The sequence below is a fragment of the Epinephelus fuscoguttatus genome, linkage group LG18 (assembly GCF_011397635.1).
Source record: "Epinephelus fuscoguttatus linkage group LG18, E.fuscoguttatus.final_Chr_v1".
Classification (NCBI taxonomy): Eukaryota; Metazoa; Chordata; class Actinopteri; order Perciformes; family Serranidae; genus Epinephelus; species Epinephelus fuscoguttatus.
The window spans coordinates 7346710-7364619 of NC_064769.1; the positions used below are offsets into that span (position 1 = coordinate 7346710).

General features: G+C 40.7%; 2 protein-coding genes across 2 annotated transcripts in view; one reads left to right on the forward strand and one right to left on the reverse strand.

Moving 5' to 3' along the window:
• LOC125905753 (synaptic vesicle glycoprotein 2C-like) overlaps positions 1–11448 on the forward strand; it is a 78118-nt gene extending 66670 nt beyond the window's left edge. Inside the window, exons 11-13 of the mRNA XM_049603942.1 lie at positions 3532–3735; positions 3887–4046; positions 5681–11448. Of these exons, the coding sequence (XP_049459899.1) occupies positions 3532–3735; positions 3887–4046; positions 5681–5864 (548 nt within the window). The 3' untranslated portion in view covers positions 5865–11448. The remainder of the gene's footprint in view (positions 1–3531; positions 3736–3886; positions 4047–5680) is intronic.
• Positions 11449–11754: 306 nt separating this feature from the next.
• Positions 11755–17463, reverse strand: LOC125905758 (proteinase-activated receptor 3). The gene is made up of 2 exons (XM_049603948.1): positions 17182–17463; positions 11755–14996 (listed from the first exon to the last, which is right to left on the reverse strand). Exons 1-2 carry the CDS (start codon positions 17246–17248, stop codon positions 13924–13926), a joined length of 1140 nt encoding a protein of 379 aa, XP_049459905.1. The 5' UTR covers positions 17249–17463; the 3' UTR covers positions 11755–13923.
• Between the last annotated feature and the right edge of the window lie 447 nt (positions 17464–17910).

Here is a 17910-nt window from a genome sequence, read left to right on the forward strand (position 1 = left end):
TCCTTCCACCCCTGAAAATCCTATTATTCTGTAGGTGGCTCACACATAAGTCTCACTCAGTCTCTCTGTCTCTGTCTGACAGTTCATTTTGGGTCTAACGTCCAAGCTTCTGGGGAAGAAAGAATGGTTTTGAGCATTTATGGCTTTTGCTTTATGCCACTAAATTACTGCTTAACCTCTGTGGCCCTGCACAGATTGCCTCTCTGAACTCAGTCGACTGTAGTTAACAAAGAAACTGAGCCAGGCTTGGCTGCAGAGCACTGAAAATGGCAATTTCTAACCACACAACCAGTCCTGAAGTGATGCTTTTTATTGGCTCTGATGTTTTAGTTGAACAGTAAGACACATAAACAAGATTCTATGAATTTTTTTTTCCAAATGTGAGCTTTTTCTATTGTTTTGATCCACTGGAACTATCTGCCCAAGCATACAAAGCATCAAAATGTATTTTTAATATATACAGGATATGTTACAAAAATGCAAACCAATCATTTTGAAGCTGACAAAAACACAAGCAGGAAGAAAAGCAAAGGCACGGCAGAGATTTAAAACGTTCTGAGAGGAAGCAGAGCTGAATCAGACCTTGTGGGAGCGCAGGGTGGAAAAATAGTTCCCTCCAGCACTCAGGAAAAGCGCTGAACATGGAAACAGTAAGGGCATGTCAGGTTGCTGGTAATGCCCCATGGGAAATGAAGTCTCTTTGCCCCCAGCAATGTGTCTCTGGAGAGCAGAGGATAAGGAAAAACAAGGAGAGACAGAGTGAGAGAGGGAGGGAGGAGTGCGTCATGAGAGCAGAGGTGAGAGCAGGGAATGTTTTCTCTTTGCTGCAGCTGCTGAAGATTATTAATAAACCTTTTCTGTTTAGGGAGAGAGCCCACAGACATTTGCACTGTACAGAGTTGAGAAGGGTAATTCTTATGAATCAAATCGAAAAATGCAAATATGCTAGTGCAAGGTTTTAATTAAGCAGTTATTAACCATTAAGACTCATTCAGATTAACGAAACAGTTTGGAATTTTTCAGAAATATGCTTATTTGCTTTCTTGCAGAGAGTAAGATGGGACAATAGACACCTAGACGCTGGTATTTCTGAGAAGGAATAATAACTAGGCTGCAGGTTTTCTGTGCGTCACTTACGTAGTTTGTGATGATTTTATTAAAGCTAGGGCAGGCAGAAATCAGGAAAAAAGAAAAAAAAACATCAGAATTTGAAAATACACCCCCCTGCCTCAGTTTTTCCCTTCCTGGTGGCAAGTGCCCGGTCTCAGTTGTGTAACGGCAGCAACAGAAAGTTTGCTGATCCAGCAGGAAGTAGGGGCCACACAGTACCCTGGAGCTAAACAGTGTGCTGGCTGGATTCAGATTGCTGCAACTGCTGGCTGGGGGTCAGTCCCTGGAGCTGTGGCTGCTCTCCTCCTGGCGAGGTGGTCTGAAGTGGCAGAGGATACACTTTGATTATAGGCTGTAGCTATGTTAGCTACGTAAATGTCAAGTCAAGTCAAGTCAAGTCAAAATTTATTTATATAGCACATTTAAAAACAACCTCGGCTGACCAAAGTGCTGTACAGTTCATCCAAAGAATGAATGAATAGCAAAAACCACAAAAATTATCAATAAGATCAACAATAGGTTTAGACAATAAAACATCAACACTAGAGTACAGGTAAAATACAAATAAAAGCTGTAAAAGACATGTCTGTCTCAACTAGAGGTGAAAGCAAGCGAAAAGAGGTAGGTTTTTAAAAGAGATTTAAAGTGTTCCAAAGTTTGGGCTGCCCTTATATGGAATGGTAAAGTATCCCATAAATTTGGCACCACAACGGAAAAGGCTCTGTCACCTTTGCTTTTAAGTTTAGTTCTGGGACAGGCCAGCAGCAGCTGGTTGCTTGATCTCAGTGCGCTGGCTGTCATGTGAAGCTGAACAAGCTCAGATAGATAGGATGGAGCTAAGCCATTCAGGCTTTTAAAAACAAATAATAAGATTTTAAACTGAACTGTAAACTGGACAGCGAGCCAGTGCAAAGAGGCCAGTATCAGGGTGATATGATCACATCTTTTCTTTTCTGTCAGCAGTCTGGCTGCTGCATTCTGGACAGCCTGCAGGCATTTCAGTGACTGCTGGTCCAATCCAGCATAAAGAGAATTACAATAATCCAGACGACAGGTAATGAAAGCATGAATTGCCCTCCCAAAATCAAGTGGAGGGAGGTAGGGCTTTGCCTTACTAAGTAGCCTTAATTGTAAGAAGCTTGATTTGACTACTGAACTAATCTGTTTTTTAAATTTTAATTAAAAGGCACAGTCAAAAATTACTCCTAGGTTCCTTGCAACAGGGTGACAGTAGGAAGCTAATGGGCCAATGGCACTGTCATAGCCATCTAAAAGGTCAGAATGGCCAAATAAAATAATTTCAGTTTTGGATTTGTTTAGGTTCAAGAAATTTGAAGCCATCCATGTGTGAACATCACTGAGACAGTTCAGCAGAGCTTGAATGGAGGCAGAGCTGTTTGTTGGAAGAGGAAGGTAGATCTGTAAGTCATCTGCAAAGCAATGAAATGTTATATTGTACTTTCTAAATATAGCGCCCAGGGGCAGCATATAAATGGAGAAGGCTTTAAATGTGAACTTAAAGCCTGGAGCTATGAACCTATGGTTAGCAGAGGGCAAAACTGTTAGCATTAGCAACATTTTCTCTCCATCTCTTAAACGCTTCACAGGTATTGTTTTATTCCGTTTATTGTCAGACTTTCTTTTAGACTTCTTTTCGATCTTCCATTTTTGGGTTGCTTTGCAGTGTAGGCAGCTGTTGCTAGTGCTGGAATGGCAACTTTCTCTGCAGGATTCTCTGCCATTGAATCAGCCTTTCACTGAAGGGACATACATATACAATTGCAGAACAGCCAGTAGGAGCGCCCTCTTTTTTAAATGGCCAAGAGAAGATGCAGGAGTCTAGTTTTCTCTCAGTCCACTTGAATTACAATATGCTTAAAGATTACGATGGAACTTTTGCCCAGATATGCCAAAAATGAAACTGCCTAGCCCAGCTTTACACATGACTTTATTAAGGAATATGTATCATGTGAGCCCAATGCAAACTAAAATAACAGAGACAGAGCAGGAGCAACCTCAGGTAATATTATGGTTTAGTGACAAGTGAATCAAAATGACCAAATCCTTCTGACATCCAGTGAACCCAGGACTTTTATGTCCCCTTTCCCAGAGTCAGAGGCCCCAGGGCAATTGCGGCTGGTTATCCAGTATTGCATGTCAAAGACAACCCAAGAGGAGTCTAAAACCGAATTTAAAAAAAAAAAAACAAATTCAGCATCACCAGAACAATAGATTTTGATATACCCCCTCAGCAGCAGCCAGAGCTTTTAGTTTCTGCAGCAATTTCAACTCACAGAAAGAGGCCAGTTTTTGCTCTTTGAAATCTAACTGTGGAAAGCAGACAATAGCAGATAAAAACATACCCTAATGAATTATTTAAACACAGTGTGAAAACTGAGCGCTTGCTTCTCACACTTGCAGATATCGACGACACCAAACTAACAAATTCCCGAGTGATCAACAGCTCCTTCCACCACAACAAGACAGGCTGTCAGATGACGTACGATGACGACTACAGTGCCTACTGGGTCTATTTTGTCAACTTCCTGGGAACGCTGGCTGTGCTGCCTGGAAACATCGTCTCTGCCCTCCTCATGGACAAAATAGGACGCCTCAGCATGTTAGGTGTGATATCACATTCTCTTTAAATAACAAAGCTTTCCTCTGGTTGAATGTCTTCTGATGTTGGCCTGTGTGTCTGCAGTGAGCTGCGGTGAGGTAAACAAGGCTGTTCTGTGCGTGAGATGTAAAAGATGTTTGGTGTTGTTTCTCGCAGGAGGCTCCATGGTGCTGTCAGGCATCAGCTGCTTCTTCCTTTGGTTTGGCACCAGTGAGTCCATGATGATCTTCATGCTCTGTCTCTACAATGGCCTTAGTATCTCTGCCTGGAACTCCCTTGATGTGGTCACCACTGAGCTGTACCCAACAGACAGGAGGTGGGGGCTGCACTCACTACATATACAGTGTGTATACGTAGCAAAATTACACCTCTCCCTTATCAGTAATAGCAATATATAGGTGATAAAAAGAGTGCATTGATTTTTTTTGTCATGTCATTTCAGTTCAATATCCTAAAATCTCCTTAAAACATATGACCTCAGGTCATTCACATCCATCATTTGACCTGCTGACACACTGATTTCACCTTTTGACAATGTAGTATTAATCATTATTTGTATGAATATTAAAATCCCAAAATATTATCATTGTATTCTTGAAATAATTTGGACTTCATTCTCAAAATCTTGTGTCTTTGTTATGAGATGTAATCCTGAAAAAAAACACCCAGTCATATGCAATCCAATGGATCCACTTAACATGCTTTATCAGTAAATAGAGACCTGGCCCCATGTTTCAAAGACATAAGGAGCAGCATTTCACTGTCTACTACTGGGTCCATACAATCTGGATTCACAGTCAATAGTTATTAAAGAAAAAATAAATAAAGCCAACTGCTAAATAACAGCAAGAAGAAGAAAAGAGAAGAAAAGTTCACAAAATTCCCTCCCAACTTCTGAAACTCTGAGAGCAAGTTTACATAAAATAACACTGCTGTCTCAGGGATCAACATTAGGGCTTATACAGGGCAAGTTAACTCTGTTTTCAGGCATGTAGAACGCCTCATGTAGAATGAAATAAAAATGATGTCTCATGTAATGTTATCTAAAAAATAAATTGTGTACTGTCACGCTGAAGTGGAGCTTTTCCAGCTGAGCTGCATGTGCCAGTCTGTGTCACCACCAAAATGTTTAACATGACTGATGATGGTGACTGTGGAGGAGATATTGATGATGTACCTCTTGCATAAAAAACAAAAACAGAAGCAGCGTTGTAGGAGGCGGTGGTCGGTGAGGCCATTAAATACATCGCGACTGGAGGACGGAGAATTCTTTTCTCTAGTACTGCCAATGAGAGAAACTGACAACGAGCGTCATTTCCAGTACTTTAGGATGGCCGCTGGGGCATTCAATAACTTGCTTCGCACAGCGCGCCTGTGAGTGAGGCAGAGTGACTAGCTGTCACCTTGCTCTTTCTCGCTACAGCAATCAGCCAGCAAGCTTTGGCAGCCAGGTTCAAGCCATTGTTATTTCTTCTTCGTGTCTCACTAGAGCTATGTAACGTTGAGCATAAATGGGCCTTAATTATGACAATATTTTACACAAATGTCTAAAATGGACAAATCATTCAAAAGGTCAAAGGTCAACTTCACTGTGACATCACAATGTTCTGCAAAAAACACCTCTGGCCATAACTTAACATCGTAACTCAGCAAGAGAAGGAGCGACATTTGGTCAGATATTGAATTGGTGACTCTAATCTTGGGTGCCCACCTTGAAACTGTGCTGATACAACCATGAGGTGGATATTCTAAGTCAGCTACAGAAAGTGGCTACATTCAGGAAACGTTCATTAAATACATATATTTACATATGACAGACACTCTTGGGTGAGAACAAAATAAAGAGTATATATTTCCATGAGCAATTTGCCTTTTCTAGAAACAAACACTTGAGTATGTTTAATACAACAGGCTCTGACTCTTTTTTCTACTTGTCTCTTTTGTTTTCAGGGGTACAGGCTTTGGCTTCTGTAATGCCATGTGTAAGCTGGCAGCAGTGCTGGGCAACCTGATCTTTGGCTCACTGGTTGGCATCACCAAGGCAATCCCCATCCTGATGGCATCGTCTGTGTTGGTTGGCGGCGGCCTGGTGGGGCTCCGACTGCCAGACACACGTGCCAATGTCCTCATGTAAACCTCAACACAGAACAGCGTGTTGTTTACCAGGTGTTTACTCACTTCACTGAATAACCACTCACTTATGGACTATGATTTATTAGGTTATCACTGAAACTAGCACAGCATTCATCCCACTTGTATTTATTATTTGATTAATAATTTGATTGTGTACTTACACAGTACAGGACAAGTTATTGTTATTCTGTTATGTATGAGTAAAGTACCTGGTAAATAACAAAGGATAATAAAATGCAGTTTAATTTAACAATGAGCTGTAGATATAAAGACTTTAAGGGTAACTTAGGTATTTTTCAACCTGGACCCTATTTTCTATGTTTTTGTGTCAAAGTGATTAATGGGAACAACAATGACTTTTTGCCACTGACAGGCTCAGATTGTTATTGTAAGTGTCTGACAACCTTATGGCAAGGACAGCGCTGAAATGACCATCCCCAAAACCCACCAGACTTTATTTAAACAAACAGTAATTTTATCATGGTAAAACACACTTCGTTCATAGTCAACAGACACAAAATAAAACTCACATAAACCATCTTGATTCGTCTCTCCACTGCCAATCACCATCTCTGCTTTGGTTGAAATAAACCCTTAATTCAACAACTGGATGTGAAAATATGCTGGCTACATATGCACTAAAATCGGATCTTACTTTTTAACAAAAAGGTTGATCTCTGTAGAATAATTTCCATAATGTCAGACACTTAGAATAACAACCAGAGCCTGTCAGTGGTTAAAACAACAACAACAACAACAACAACAACAAAAAACGGCACTTTTAGTGGACATAAATTAATGGTGCACAGATGCCCTGAGTGGTTACATTGCAGCCTGTTTGCACTGCTTTCTGCAGCACTCTTGCTCAACACTGGAACAATTTCAAAAATTGAATATTCTCATTAGTCATTTCGACGTAGTAACATTGGAAAATAGCGTCCAGGTTGAAAAATACTGAACCTAACCTTTAAGACTACAATCGAGGGTGAGGAATTTACCAAATGTTGGTGGCTGGTTGCCAAAGCCCTGGGCATTCCTGCAGGAACTGGGAGGCTACTGTTCAGAAACAAGTATGAATTATCAGTGGTGATAGAATTCTGTATATCAGCAGCTCATTAGCTGTTTCACACATGCAACCCACACATGCATGTGTCAAAGCTGCAAAAGGCTTGGACCTCCCACAACCTCCCCCTCCAAATCCTGCCCAGTCTCACTCAGATTAAAGGGATAGAGTGATATTTTTGGAAATAACTTATTCAGAGCTAAAAAGCCAAAACTAGCAGCTGCTTAGCTTAGCTTAGCTTAGCTGAAAGACTAGAAGCAGGTGAAAAGAGCCTTGCCCTGTCGACAGGTACAGTAGCAAAGTCTGCCCACCAGCACCTTTAAAACTCACTAATTAACGTGTTGTAGCTTGTTTGTTTCATCCTTTGCAAAAATGGAAGCATAGAAATAAAAAGCAGTGGTTTTAAAGGGGATTGTGAGCCAGACTGTTTCATGGTCAGGTGCAGAGCCAGGTTAGCTGTCTGGCTCTGCTTCCAGTCTTTATGCTAAGCTTAGCTAAGTGGCTGCTAGCAGTAGCGTTATGTTTAACATACAGATATGAGAGTGGTATCAATGTTTTCATCTTACTCTCAGCAAGGAAGTGTGTATAGTTCAACAAAATGTCAAGCTATTCCTTTAAGTATAAGTAATTATGTGTTTATTACATGTTTATTTATATATTAAGTAATTTTGTGTGTAATTTATTGCTTCACAAGTTCATGTTTGAAGGCCAAATGTCGAAGGTGCTTTTGACTTTTGTTACCTGTGATCAGTATTCCAATAATGGTTGACGACGTTCAAGCCTTTTGCCACAATTTGCAAGAATGACAAGGCCATAAGAAAAAAAAAATAAACAAAAAATCAATAAACTAGTTTAGTCAATACCGGCAACTTCAGCAGCTACATTTCTAAAGTGAAAAGAAGTTTACATTTTCTGCTTTTTACAGTAAGAGACTTTTGAGATTGGAAACCTTTTGTCTGAATGCTTTCTCTCTGCCTCTCTCGTGTCTGTGTTGTGTTCGTCTCGTTGCGCTGAGCTCGCCACGAAGGGTTCCGCTCTCCGTTTGCAGTCCGACCTTGTCAAGAAGAATTTATACTCTGCTGTTATTATCTGCTCTTCTCCTTGTTTTTTTCCCCTCTCTATCTGTCTCACCATCTTTCCTCATAGTGTTTCTCATCCAGTCTTGTCCTCTTGCTCTGTTTATCTCTTTCTGCCTTGCTGCTGCTCCCTCCAAAAACTCAAAGGCCTTTCTCAAATGTCGTGCCTCTCTCCATTGAGCCCGTCTCTCCTTCCAAACCTTTGCTGGAAGCTTTGCTGCTCTCTCCTGCTTTTTTTTGTGTGTCTCATTTCTACTGCAGTGTGTGTGTGTGTGTGTGTGTGTGTGTGTGTGTGTGAGTCCAGACAAACCCTAATAAGTTCCTGTGACCATCATATGTAGAAAGCCATGTCTTTTTTGTTTTGTTTTCTATACCAGGGAGCTGGGTGTTTTTGGAGGATTTGAACCACATGATTAAGTGAAATTAAAAGCCATGCTTAAAGGATCAGTTCACCCAAATTCCAAAAAAACATACTTAATAGCTATACAATAATAAATAATAAATGTGGACCTTATGAGGTCACCAAAGTCAGTAGAATTCATCGTCTGGGGACCCTGACTGTACCATGAGTTGTTGTTGAGATATTTCAGTCTGAACTGAGACATAAAGTTTTCTCATATGAACTCCAGACATTGCCCAGAGTTTGCATTTCACACATGTAACACACAACAGGAGATTGTGTCAGAAGTGTTCTCACCTACTGGAAAAACTCTGTATGGTTTAGGCGAAGGATGCCGCTGGGGTAGAGTATGCAAGAGAAAAGACATGACGCGGATTACACCGCCATCACGTAGCTGGTTTATCTGAAACATCATCAACATGCCTATTCACTCACTGTGAATTCTCCGGACAATAACCTGCTTTATTCACACATTAAATGTCTGATTCAACTGATTTGGACATTTGCTTTCTTACATACAGCTTCTCCGAGTAATGTCTAGATAATTTCAGGTTTGCAGCGCTTGTGTAAAAGGAGCTTATCTTTCTCACATTAGTATCCTGGTCATTTTGGGTAATCCACAGAGCACACTGTCCATCCAGAGTTACTGGTGTTGTTTCTGACACAAACTCTTAACACTGCATTACAAGGTGACTGGCACCAAATGTGTTAAAATTCTATGTCAGCAATAAGGAAACAATGCCAATGCAAAGTCAATGAGAATCTTTTATTGAGGTGGACATACAAGTTAAGTAAGAGCACAGAAGTCCATGTAGGGTGAGTGGGAGTGGTGAATGGGTTCAACAAGTTTCAAGCAGGACACTGCTGTTCATGTCTTAGCTAAAAGTCAGTATAGTTAGGTGACTTTATGGACTTTACATAACTGTACAAAGTACTACATGGAGGTACTTTAAGGAACTATGCAAAGTATGCAAGTTTATGTGACTTAGGTCCCATACCTAGTTATTTTTCCCCAACCTACAATCTTTTCCTAAACTTAAAGATGCAGGATTGTCAGTTACTGTTTGCAGACACGTTCGCCAGCAAAAGTGAAAGTAATGCCCAACCACATTCACCTGACACCTGGTCCTACCGAGCCCTAACCTCACCTGAGCGCTGTGGGGGTACCAACCCATTAACTTCACAAACACAGAAAATAAGAGGAAAGTAAGAAGATCCATGCAGAAGGCAGAGTCTCTGCAGATAAATACACCACCACCACACACTGAGAGGAGGTCATAAGTGATGATAAAGATAGATTACTTTTGTATGAGTCGATACATTAATTTTTTTTTTTAGAAAAATCTTGCATAGTACACCTTTAACCAAGTACTTTTTTGTTCTCTAAACTGGAACTGTTTCACAGCATTATCTCTTTCAAATAGCGTATTCGGTTTGACCCCCGACATTTCCTGACCAAGTAACGCGCTGTTAGAGGTTGTCACCATTTCAGGAATCTCTGTGAGACTGTTGCCTTATCTGTAAAGAGAATATAAAACTCAATATCTTATATAAATATAAGATAATATGTCAACAATAAGTCAAGACAACACTACTGTAGGTTATCAGTCAGATAGGCCTGTGTGCACAGTGGCATCATGGGAAGATCCGTCTCCTGCAGACATCCTGTCTACTACTGGTGTTTCTCCTCCAGTTGTCGGCACCTCTCCTTCTCTTCCCTCTACCTCAGCACACGGTCCTCTATCCTCCTCTACAGCAGCAGAGGGCTCTCTTACAGGCTCGTGGTCTCCTCCAGCTGCCTGTTCATTCCTCTTTATCAGCACACAGCCAAGATCACAATGCTATGGCTAATTGAATTGTGATTTGTGGCATTAAAAAACGCAATATGATTTGTTGCTCTACAGTGTGCTGATCATCGTAGCTATGCGCAGGAAACCTCTGTGACTTCCCTGGCTTATGTCTTGTTAGGCCCTGGGACTTTAGCTCCAGTATGGTCGTACACCCTTCTCCATTGTAATGAGGTGGAGGCAGAAATCTTAGAGAAGGTTAACTGGTCAGATAAAATAATAATAATAATAATCAGTTTGGCTTGACACCTCTTGAGATAAATAAGAAAATATGTGCTTTTGTGATTTGGGTGAACACTCCCTTTAAAACCTCAAATGAATGGAACTATTGCTGCTACAATGTTAAAATGCATTAGGTAATTTGTAAAAATAAAAACATGTTCTGAGTTTGTTTAATCACACAAAAAAGTCAGATAAGTGAAAAGTACAGTACTGTTATATTCAGTTATGTTGGAGTCAGTTATATGATGATGATATTTAGTGTCAACATAGAGTATGTGATGTTATGTTGCCATATTTCTTATTCTAGAAAGCAAATTTGTGACCTAGGACATGCAGCTTTTTCCTTTTTTTTTGGACTGAAATGCAACTGTTTCAAGATCTGGTTTCCTGATGTTTAATGCTTTATCTGCATTTGTCTGCTCATCCACATCGTCTCCTCCACCTGTGCTGAACAAAGTCACTGTTTCCAAAAAGAAATCCTGCATGTTTGTTACTGAAGTGCTTCTGTTGTGTGTGCTTTTTCCATTTTGGTGTCTTTGCTGTTCCTCCGCGGGGGAGAACAGACATGTGATTCCCGGGTCAAAGGTGAATGTATCATTCTTGTGCGTCGTCATGTTCGTTGTGGACAGGTGTTCATTATCAGTTGACTTCTGGGTCATTGTGAAAGGGCATGCTAGTGGTGAGATGACTGTATGTACTACAAAGTGTTAACCAGCAGGGGTGGTCAAATCTGCTCTCTGGGAAGGTTTCCAGTGAGATTCATTACTATCATAAAGTCAGTGAAGCAGGAATGAAATTGAGTTGTGACTTTCAGATTTGAAAACCTCTGCTGACAAACACAATGTGGAGGTGTGTGTAAAAACTGTTACCTGTCCTTGATATGATTTATTTTGATAAGAAAAGGATCAAGTGGATGCAGTGTAAAGGTGGATTCCTCTGGTGTCTACATATTGAATAAAGAGTTTCATTTGAACAGCTGCAGGGCTTTTTTCATTCTGTTCAGTGTCCAAATATGGCTGCATCCACTCACACCAGTAGATGGCACCATTTATATGAAATCAACCATCTTTGTCAGGTTCTGTTGTTCATTTTAACCACAGAGGGCAGACTGGGGCCGACTGTTCTTTTCACTTGAATTAAGGTGAGGTCACGTAACCGTTACTGAGCTGTGGCTACAAGAATACCAGATAATGATGGCATTGCATAGCATACGTTTACCACCATATGCAACAGGTAATACATAGCAAAAAAATCCCAGAGTGTATTCAACTGAGCAAAAGTGCATTTTATTGCTCAAAATAAAACTTTTAATTTGTTAGAGGCAGATTGTTTTATTTCTTCAAAATGAAAGATAGGGTTAGAATCTTTGAGGGGTTTTCTAAACCCCCTTAAATCCTTCTTATATACACCAGTTTATTCACAAACATCAAATTTTTGTACATTATCAGGGGTTTTACATTCAAAAAAATTAATCTCTAATTGAGGTTAAATCTTTAAAGTTTCACATTTTAGAATATTGTTATTCATTAAAATGTACCCTTTGGGGCACACGACTTTGGGGCCATGTGTACTCAGATTTGGGCCCCAGTCCCTTATGTGAAAGCCCCCAGCTGCTGTCCACTGTAAAGTTGAACTCTGATTATCTCAGGGCAGGTGTCGCAGCCTGAAAAATAGGTGCTAGGATACACATGCATGTCGTAACACCATTGTTTTGGCGTTTGAGCGCACCTGCCGTGTGTCTAAACTAAAAACAATGAATTTGGGGATGCAAAAATGCAACATGTGTACGGCCCCTAAAACACATACATTTAAAGTCATAACAAAAGCATACAAATGTTATTTTAAAAAATGCCAGTCATGTGTTCAAAATCACAGTCCCATTAAGCTGTCCTTTAAACTCGCAGCCTTCAGACTATGAGGCAGCTTCTCTACCAGCTGAACTCTCAGGACTCAGGTAACCTGCGTTTCTCACAGAGAATAATTGTCCACATATACTACAAATTACAGTAACATTCAGTCATTCATTCAGGCTGTAATAAAATTACCAATGTGCTGATGGGAGTAAATAAGGAAGCAGTTTAAAGGCCAAATGTCCACCTAAACCCTATATACAGGTTGGGCTAGTGGATAGGTCAGACAGCACAGAGCTTTACCTCAGGACTTTCTAGAGACCAATGTTTGGGACCATGTCAAACCAAGTGAACTGTTAGTTAATTTAACTAACATTGTATGAGGATAGGTTTGACTGCAACATCCCTGGTTCAGCTCCAGTAGTAGACCTATGAAGCATGTAATTTCCTGTCTTTTTCTTTACAAAGGAAAAATTAAAGCCCTTTTAAAGTTTTGTTAGCCCTTAAAAAACCTTAAACCATGCAGTTAATTCATTAACAACCCTTAAGGAAAGGATACAGTTCATACACTTATCTATTTTTAGATCTTAGCCACAGACTTGATAATTGTTTTCAGACAGATAATGTCACGTGCAAATCATTTCAGGAACCTCCACCCGCTGGTGGGGGGAGGTTAATGATTTATTCTCCTCTTGATGAGTTTAAAGGCTTAGTTAAACAAAGCACTTACTTCAATATATATCTAAAGCTAGGCTGCAAAATATCCAAGTAAAAATTAGACACTAAATAGCCAAAATAATATCTTACATACACACACATTAACATATTTAGGTCCTATCTCTCTTTGCAGCCTTGTTTACAGTTACAGGTATTAACATGTGTCCTGAGTGATCCAAGTGGACGACACTTGAGCCTTCTGCAGAGGTGGTCTGGGACACGTCTGACCACATATCCATGGATGGATTACTAAATGGGCCTACTAGGCACCACTGGGGTCAGGGGCCCAAACTGTCAGGGCCCCCCCTGACACACATATCGACCAGGAGGACACTCAAAGACACTGATGCGCCTGTGACAGGGACTATGTCATCAGTGCAGAATGTGGTGGTTGGTTTCGTGATGGCGCACTAGCACTCTATAACTTGCCCATTTTACAACAAGTAGGATGAAGTTCAAATCCAGTTCTGTATGACCATCCATCATTTTGCCCTTTGGAACAAGACGTGATTAATTCTGCTGACAATATCTTCAGCTGTACCAACACAACTGCTAATGTGAGCATGCTAGTGGGCAGCTAGCGAGAGTGTGGACATAAAAACTGTGAACAGGGCCTTTTGGCCTTCTAGCATAAGTGGCGTAGACAGTTATGTAATTTGAACACATCACAGACTCACACACATGAAAACTGTATTGCTATACAAAAATATTTAATCTACTTGCAGAGAACACATTTAATGCAACAGGAAGTCTGTCCATTGCTTGTTTATCATAAATACAGTCGAGTTTGCTTTCTCTTTGGATTCCAGCCATAGAGAAAATCTTCCTCTTCATATGTTGCTAAATCTCAATCAAAGACAGGTTTTGGTAACATGTAAGTCTCTGTTAGATGGATAGGCTCAGAGTCTTGCCTTTAACGGCCCTAGAGTAAAGCCTGGAGCCTGCAGACTTGGACATGATGACAAAGAGGAAGGGGTCCAGACACGCATGGAGGCAACACAAACACACCGCCATTTTAAAGTGCACATACAAACTCTCAGTTCCACCTGCAAACAGTTGCACATAATGGACGAAATGCAGGACTCCAGCGGGAGTGAAACACACCATGAAGATGATTAACACCAGGGAGCTGGCCTTGATGTACATCGCCCAGTCATAGTGCGATCTGTTGAGCTCGGACACGATGCGGGCATAGCACACCATCGTGACCACCAGCGGCAACAGGAGGCCAAATATGGTTAGAAACAGGTTGTAGTAGAGCAGGAAGACATGGGAGTTTTGGTACAGAGGCAATACGTCATGGCAGGTGATGCGGCCCACCTCAGGGATCCAATAGCTCTGCCGGACGACGAGCTCGGGTACCACAGCGGCACCAAACACCCCCCAAACAGCCACGCTGACCCAGCCAGTGAACATCCTCTTGGGGAGACTTTTGTACATGAACGGGTGCACGACAGCCAGGTAGCGCTTGATGCTGATGCAGGCCAGCGTCTGGGCTGAGCAGTAGAGGTTGCCATAGAAACAGGCCGTGACCACTCGACACGCAGCCTCCCCGAGCACCCAGTGGTTTCCATGGAAATGGTAGTGAGCCTTGAAGAAGAGGGAGAAGAGGAGGAAGAGGTCGGAGACGGTCAGGCTGCAGTACAGAATGGCAGAGGACACCTTTCTAATTTTAGTGGCCAGAGTGTACAAGATGGCGATGTTGGCTGGGATCCCGACAGCGACCGCCAACATATAAATAATTGGGATGACCCGTGTGCTCAGAGGGCCGCGGAGATAGCTGGCTGTGTTGTTGCTTAGAGACTGCAGTGCTGGAGGGGAGTGAGATGAAAGGGGAGCTTGTGTCCCATTTAGGACAGAAAACAAGTTGGTCTGAATGAATGGGTCTCCTAAAAAAGTTCTGGGCACGGCAACCGCAGGCTCAGAGTTGTTTCTCTTCACTTTGTTCCTTGTTTTTCCTGCAGCAAAAACAGAAACATACAAAAGTTAGTGATCACGTCATTCATAACATTCATCATACTCCAATTTATTTTATCAAAATACACTTCAAATGAAAGCCTATTTGGTTATTTCATTAGTGATTAATATCATGATTATTTCCTCCATTAATAACTTTGAATTTAAAATGCCAGAAAACAGTTTTCTAAAATTCATAGTGACGCCTTCAGTTATGTCCGACCAACAGTCAACCACCCAAAGGTGTTCAGCCAAATATTGGCATTGTACGTTTTCTGCAAACCACGCATATTGTCGCTGTCCGATGAAAAACTCGTATCTCCACTTTTGACGATTTTGACTTTCTACGCGCTTTGATGGACACTTCTGACACCCAATGGAGATACATGTTGAATAGATGATGTAATACACATCTTTCCATTGGTCATTTGGATATGCAACGCTAACGGTTGCTATGGAATATTATGGACACTCATATTATATTTGTGCATTATTATGTGGTGGATACACCGAAACAATATATTTCAACAACGCTGTGGTTAATATGTCAGTAGCCTAGGTTTTGGCACAAAAAGCACTATTACCATTCTGCTACAGAGGGAAAAATGCTTTGGCTTGTTTTTGTGCCTTTGTACCAATCAAAATTATCCTGGGCGGCACAAAGCCCAGCATGCAGCAACAGTGCTTGCAATTTAGTGTTGGGGGGAACACACACAGTGACAGGGCTAACTGTTAGCATCACACCGCTAACATTACCTTATGGTTATTAACAGGTTTAATGACAGAGTCGAGCCGTTTCAGCATGGGTGTGAGTTTGGTGGAACCATTTAATGACTCAGTGTTGAATGTTAGCACTGCTGCTGTGTTAGCATGTGCTAACAGAGCAGACTCACCAGGAGGAGAGCAGTTATGTTGACAATGGCAACAGAAGGTTTGCTGATCCATCCAGTTTGAGATTAGGCCCTTGGCACGAAAGGGATCGTATTCAGGTAGAGCCTGACTGGAGATTATTCAAAAGATGTGGTAAATGAACTCTGACTGATCATGTCAGAAAATAGATCAACAGGGCACGAGAGCCCTGCAAGACGAAGTCTGGGCTGTTCCAAGGTGCATTCGCAAGTTTTTTTATTTGTTCTATATCTTTAAAACTATTTGCCAAAAGAGCAAAGCAGACATACCTTGTTGCCATTTTCAGTGTGTAAGCTGTTAGCTCGGAGGGGATTTTGAAAAGCGGAACAGAAATGTACAAGGCCAACATTTTCATCTGGTGACTGGGGTGCGTCCTAGTAATGAGCCATCAGATGTTGTAATAACTGATGTTGTAGTGAAACTGTGACAATCACCACTGTGCAGGTTGCAGCTTGTAGTTTTTGATTCATTTGATTCCTAATGGTGAAAGAAGTATTCAGACTTGAATGTATCAGCAAAGTGTACTTAAAAGTATTAAAGTAAAATAATTCACTGTGTAGTAAAATGTTCCCTGTCAGTGTTTTTCTATTCTATCTGATGTTTTTGGATGAATATTATTGCTGCATTAATGTGCCTTGCTCAAGGGCACCTCGGCAGTGCCCAGGAGGTGAACTGGCACCTCTCCAGCCACCAGTCCATGCTCCACATTTGGTCCGGACAGGAATTTGAACAGGCGATCCTCTGATTTCCAACCCAAGTCCCTATGGACTGAGCTACTTTTAAAGAGTTTATTAAGCTTAAGAAGGAGGAGAATTTTCTCAGCTCATAAAGGAACACTTTGTCCTTCAGTTTATCACAAACATTCAACATCAGAATTACCAAATTTGAAAATACATGGTTTTCATTGGACAGAAGGTGACAACTCGTGACAAAAGCTGTCAGACAAATAAAGCGGAGGAAATAATACAGTTCTTGTCTCTGAGGTGTAGGGAAGTAGAAGTATTAAGTTGTAGAAAATGGAAAGTACAAGAAGGCCTAATCTAAGTTTGTACTTAATACAATACTTGACAAATCAACTTAACCAGAAATCACTTATTTTCTTCACTGGGAGCTATCAGCAAATAATATATAATTAACAAAACAGTCGACAGTATTACTGCAAGTATACAAGATAGGTGAATGTTTCACAATAAGCTCATTTTAAACGTAAAACATAATAAAATAAATATTTACACAGAAGACTCATTGTTAAACTAAAGTTACATCAGCATGTCTTACCTTTCTTTTGGAGAGTTCCACTAACACAAAGTAGAATAACAAAGAATAACAGAAGAAGTTTCCCCATTTCTTTTCTTATTGTTGAACAGCAACACAAACGGAAACACAAACAGAAAAACCGTGCGTCTCTCTGGTCCTATATGCTCAGTTCCATGTGTCACCTCCGTCTGCTGCTGCTGCTGTGTGGCTTCACTGAAGTCACAAACACCTCCCCAAACTTACCAAGTGAAAAAAAAACAAAACAAAACAAAAAAACACTTGACATCTCCTCCGCTTCAGCAGGAATGTGGGTTGTCTTTCGTTTCTGTTTTAACATGCACAGGATGAACTTCTGATGTATCACCCCCACACATGTTCTTTGTCACTCTCTTGCACTGCTCTCTGTTTTATGGAGTCAAAGTTGACACTAACGAACAACACCTTATAATGTATGTATCTTTGCCACATCCTTTTAGCTGTATTCTTGTAGTGCCTGTGAAACAAAAACGTATAATAAAGTATATTTAATTTAAGTATACTTACCATGGGCACATGGGCAATATACTAAAAGTGTGCTATTTATGAGTGTACTAACAATGTACTTAATATGCTAATTATATGTCATTAGTTCAACTTAAGACACACTAAAATACAACAAAGTGTACTTGAGTGTACTATTCTGAGACACCATTAAGATGTATTTAAATATACTTAAGTACATCTTTTATTACTAAGTACTTTCTAAAAATA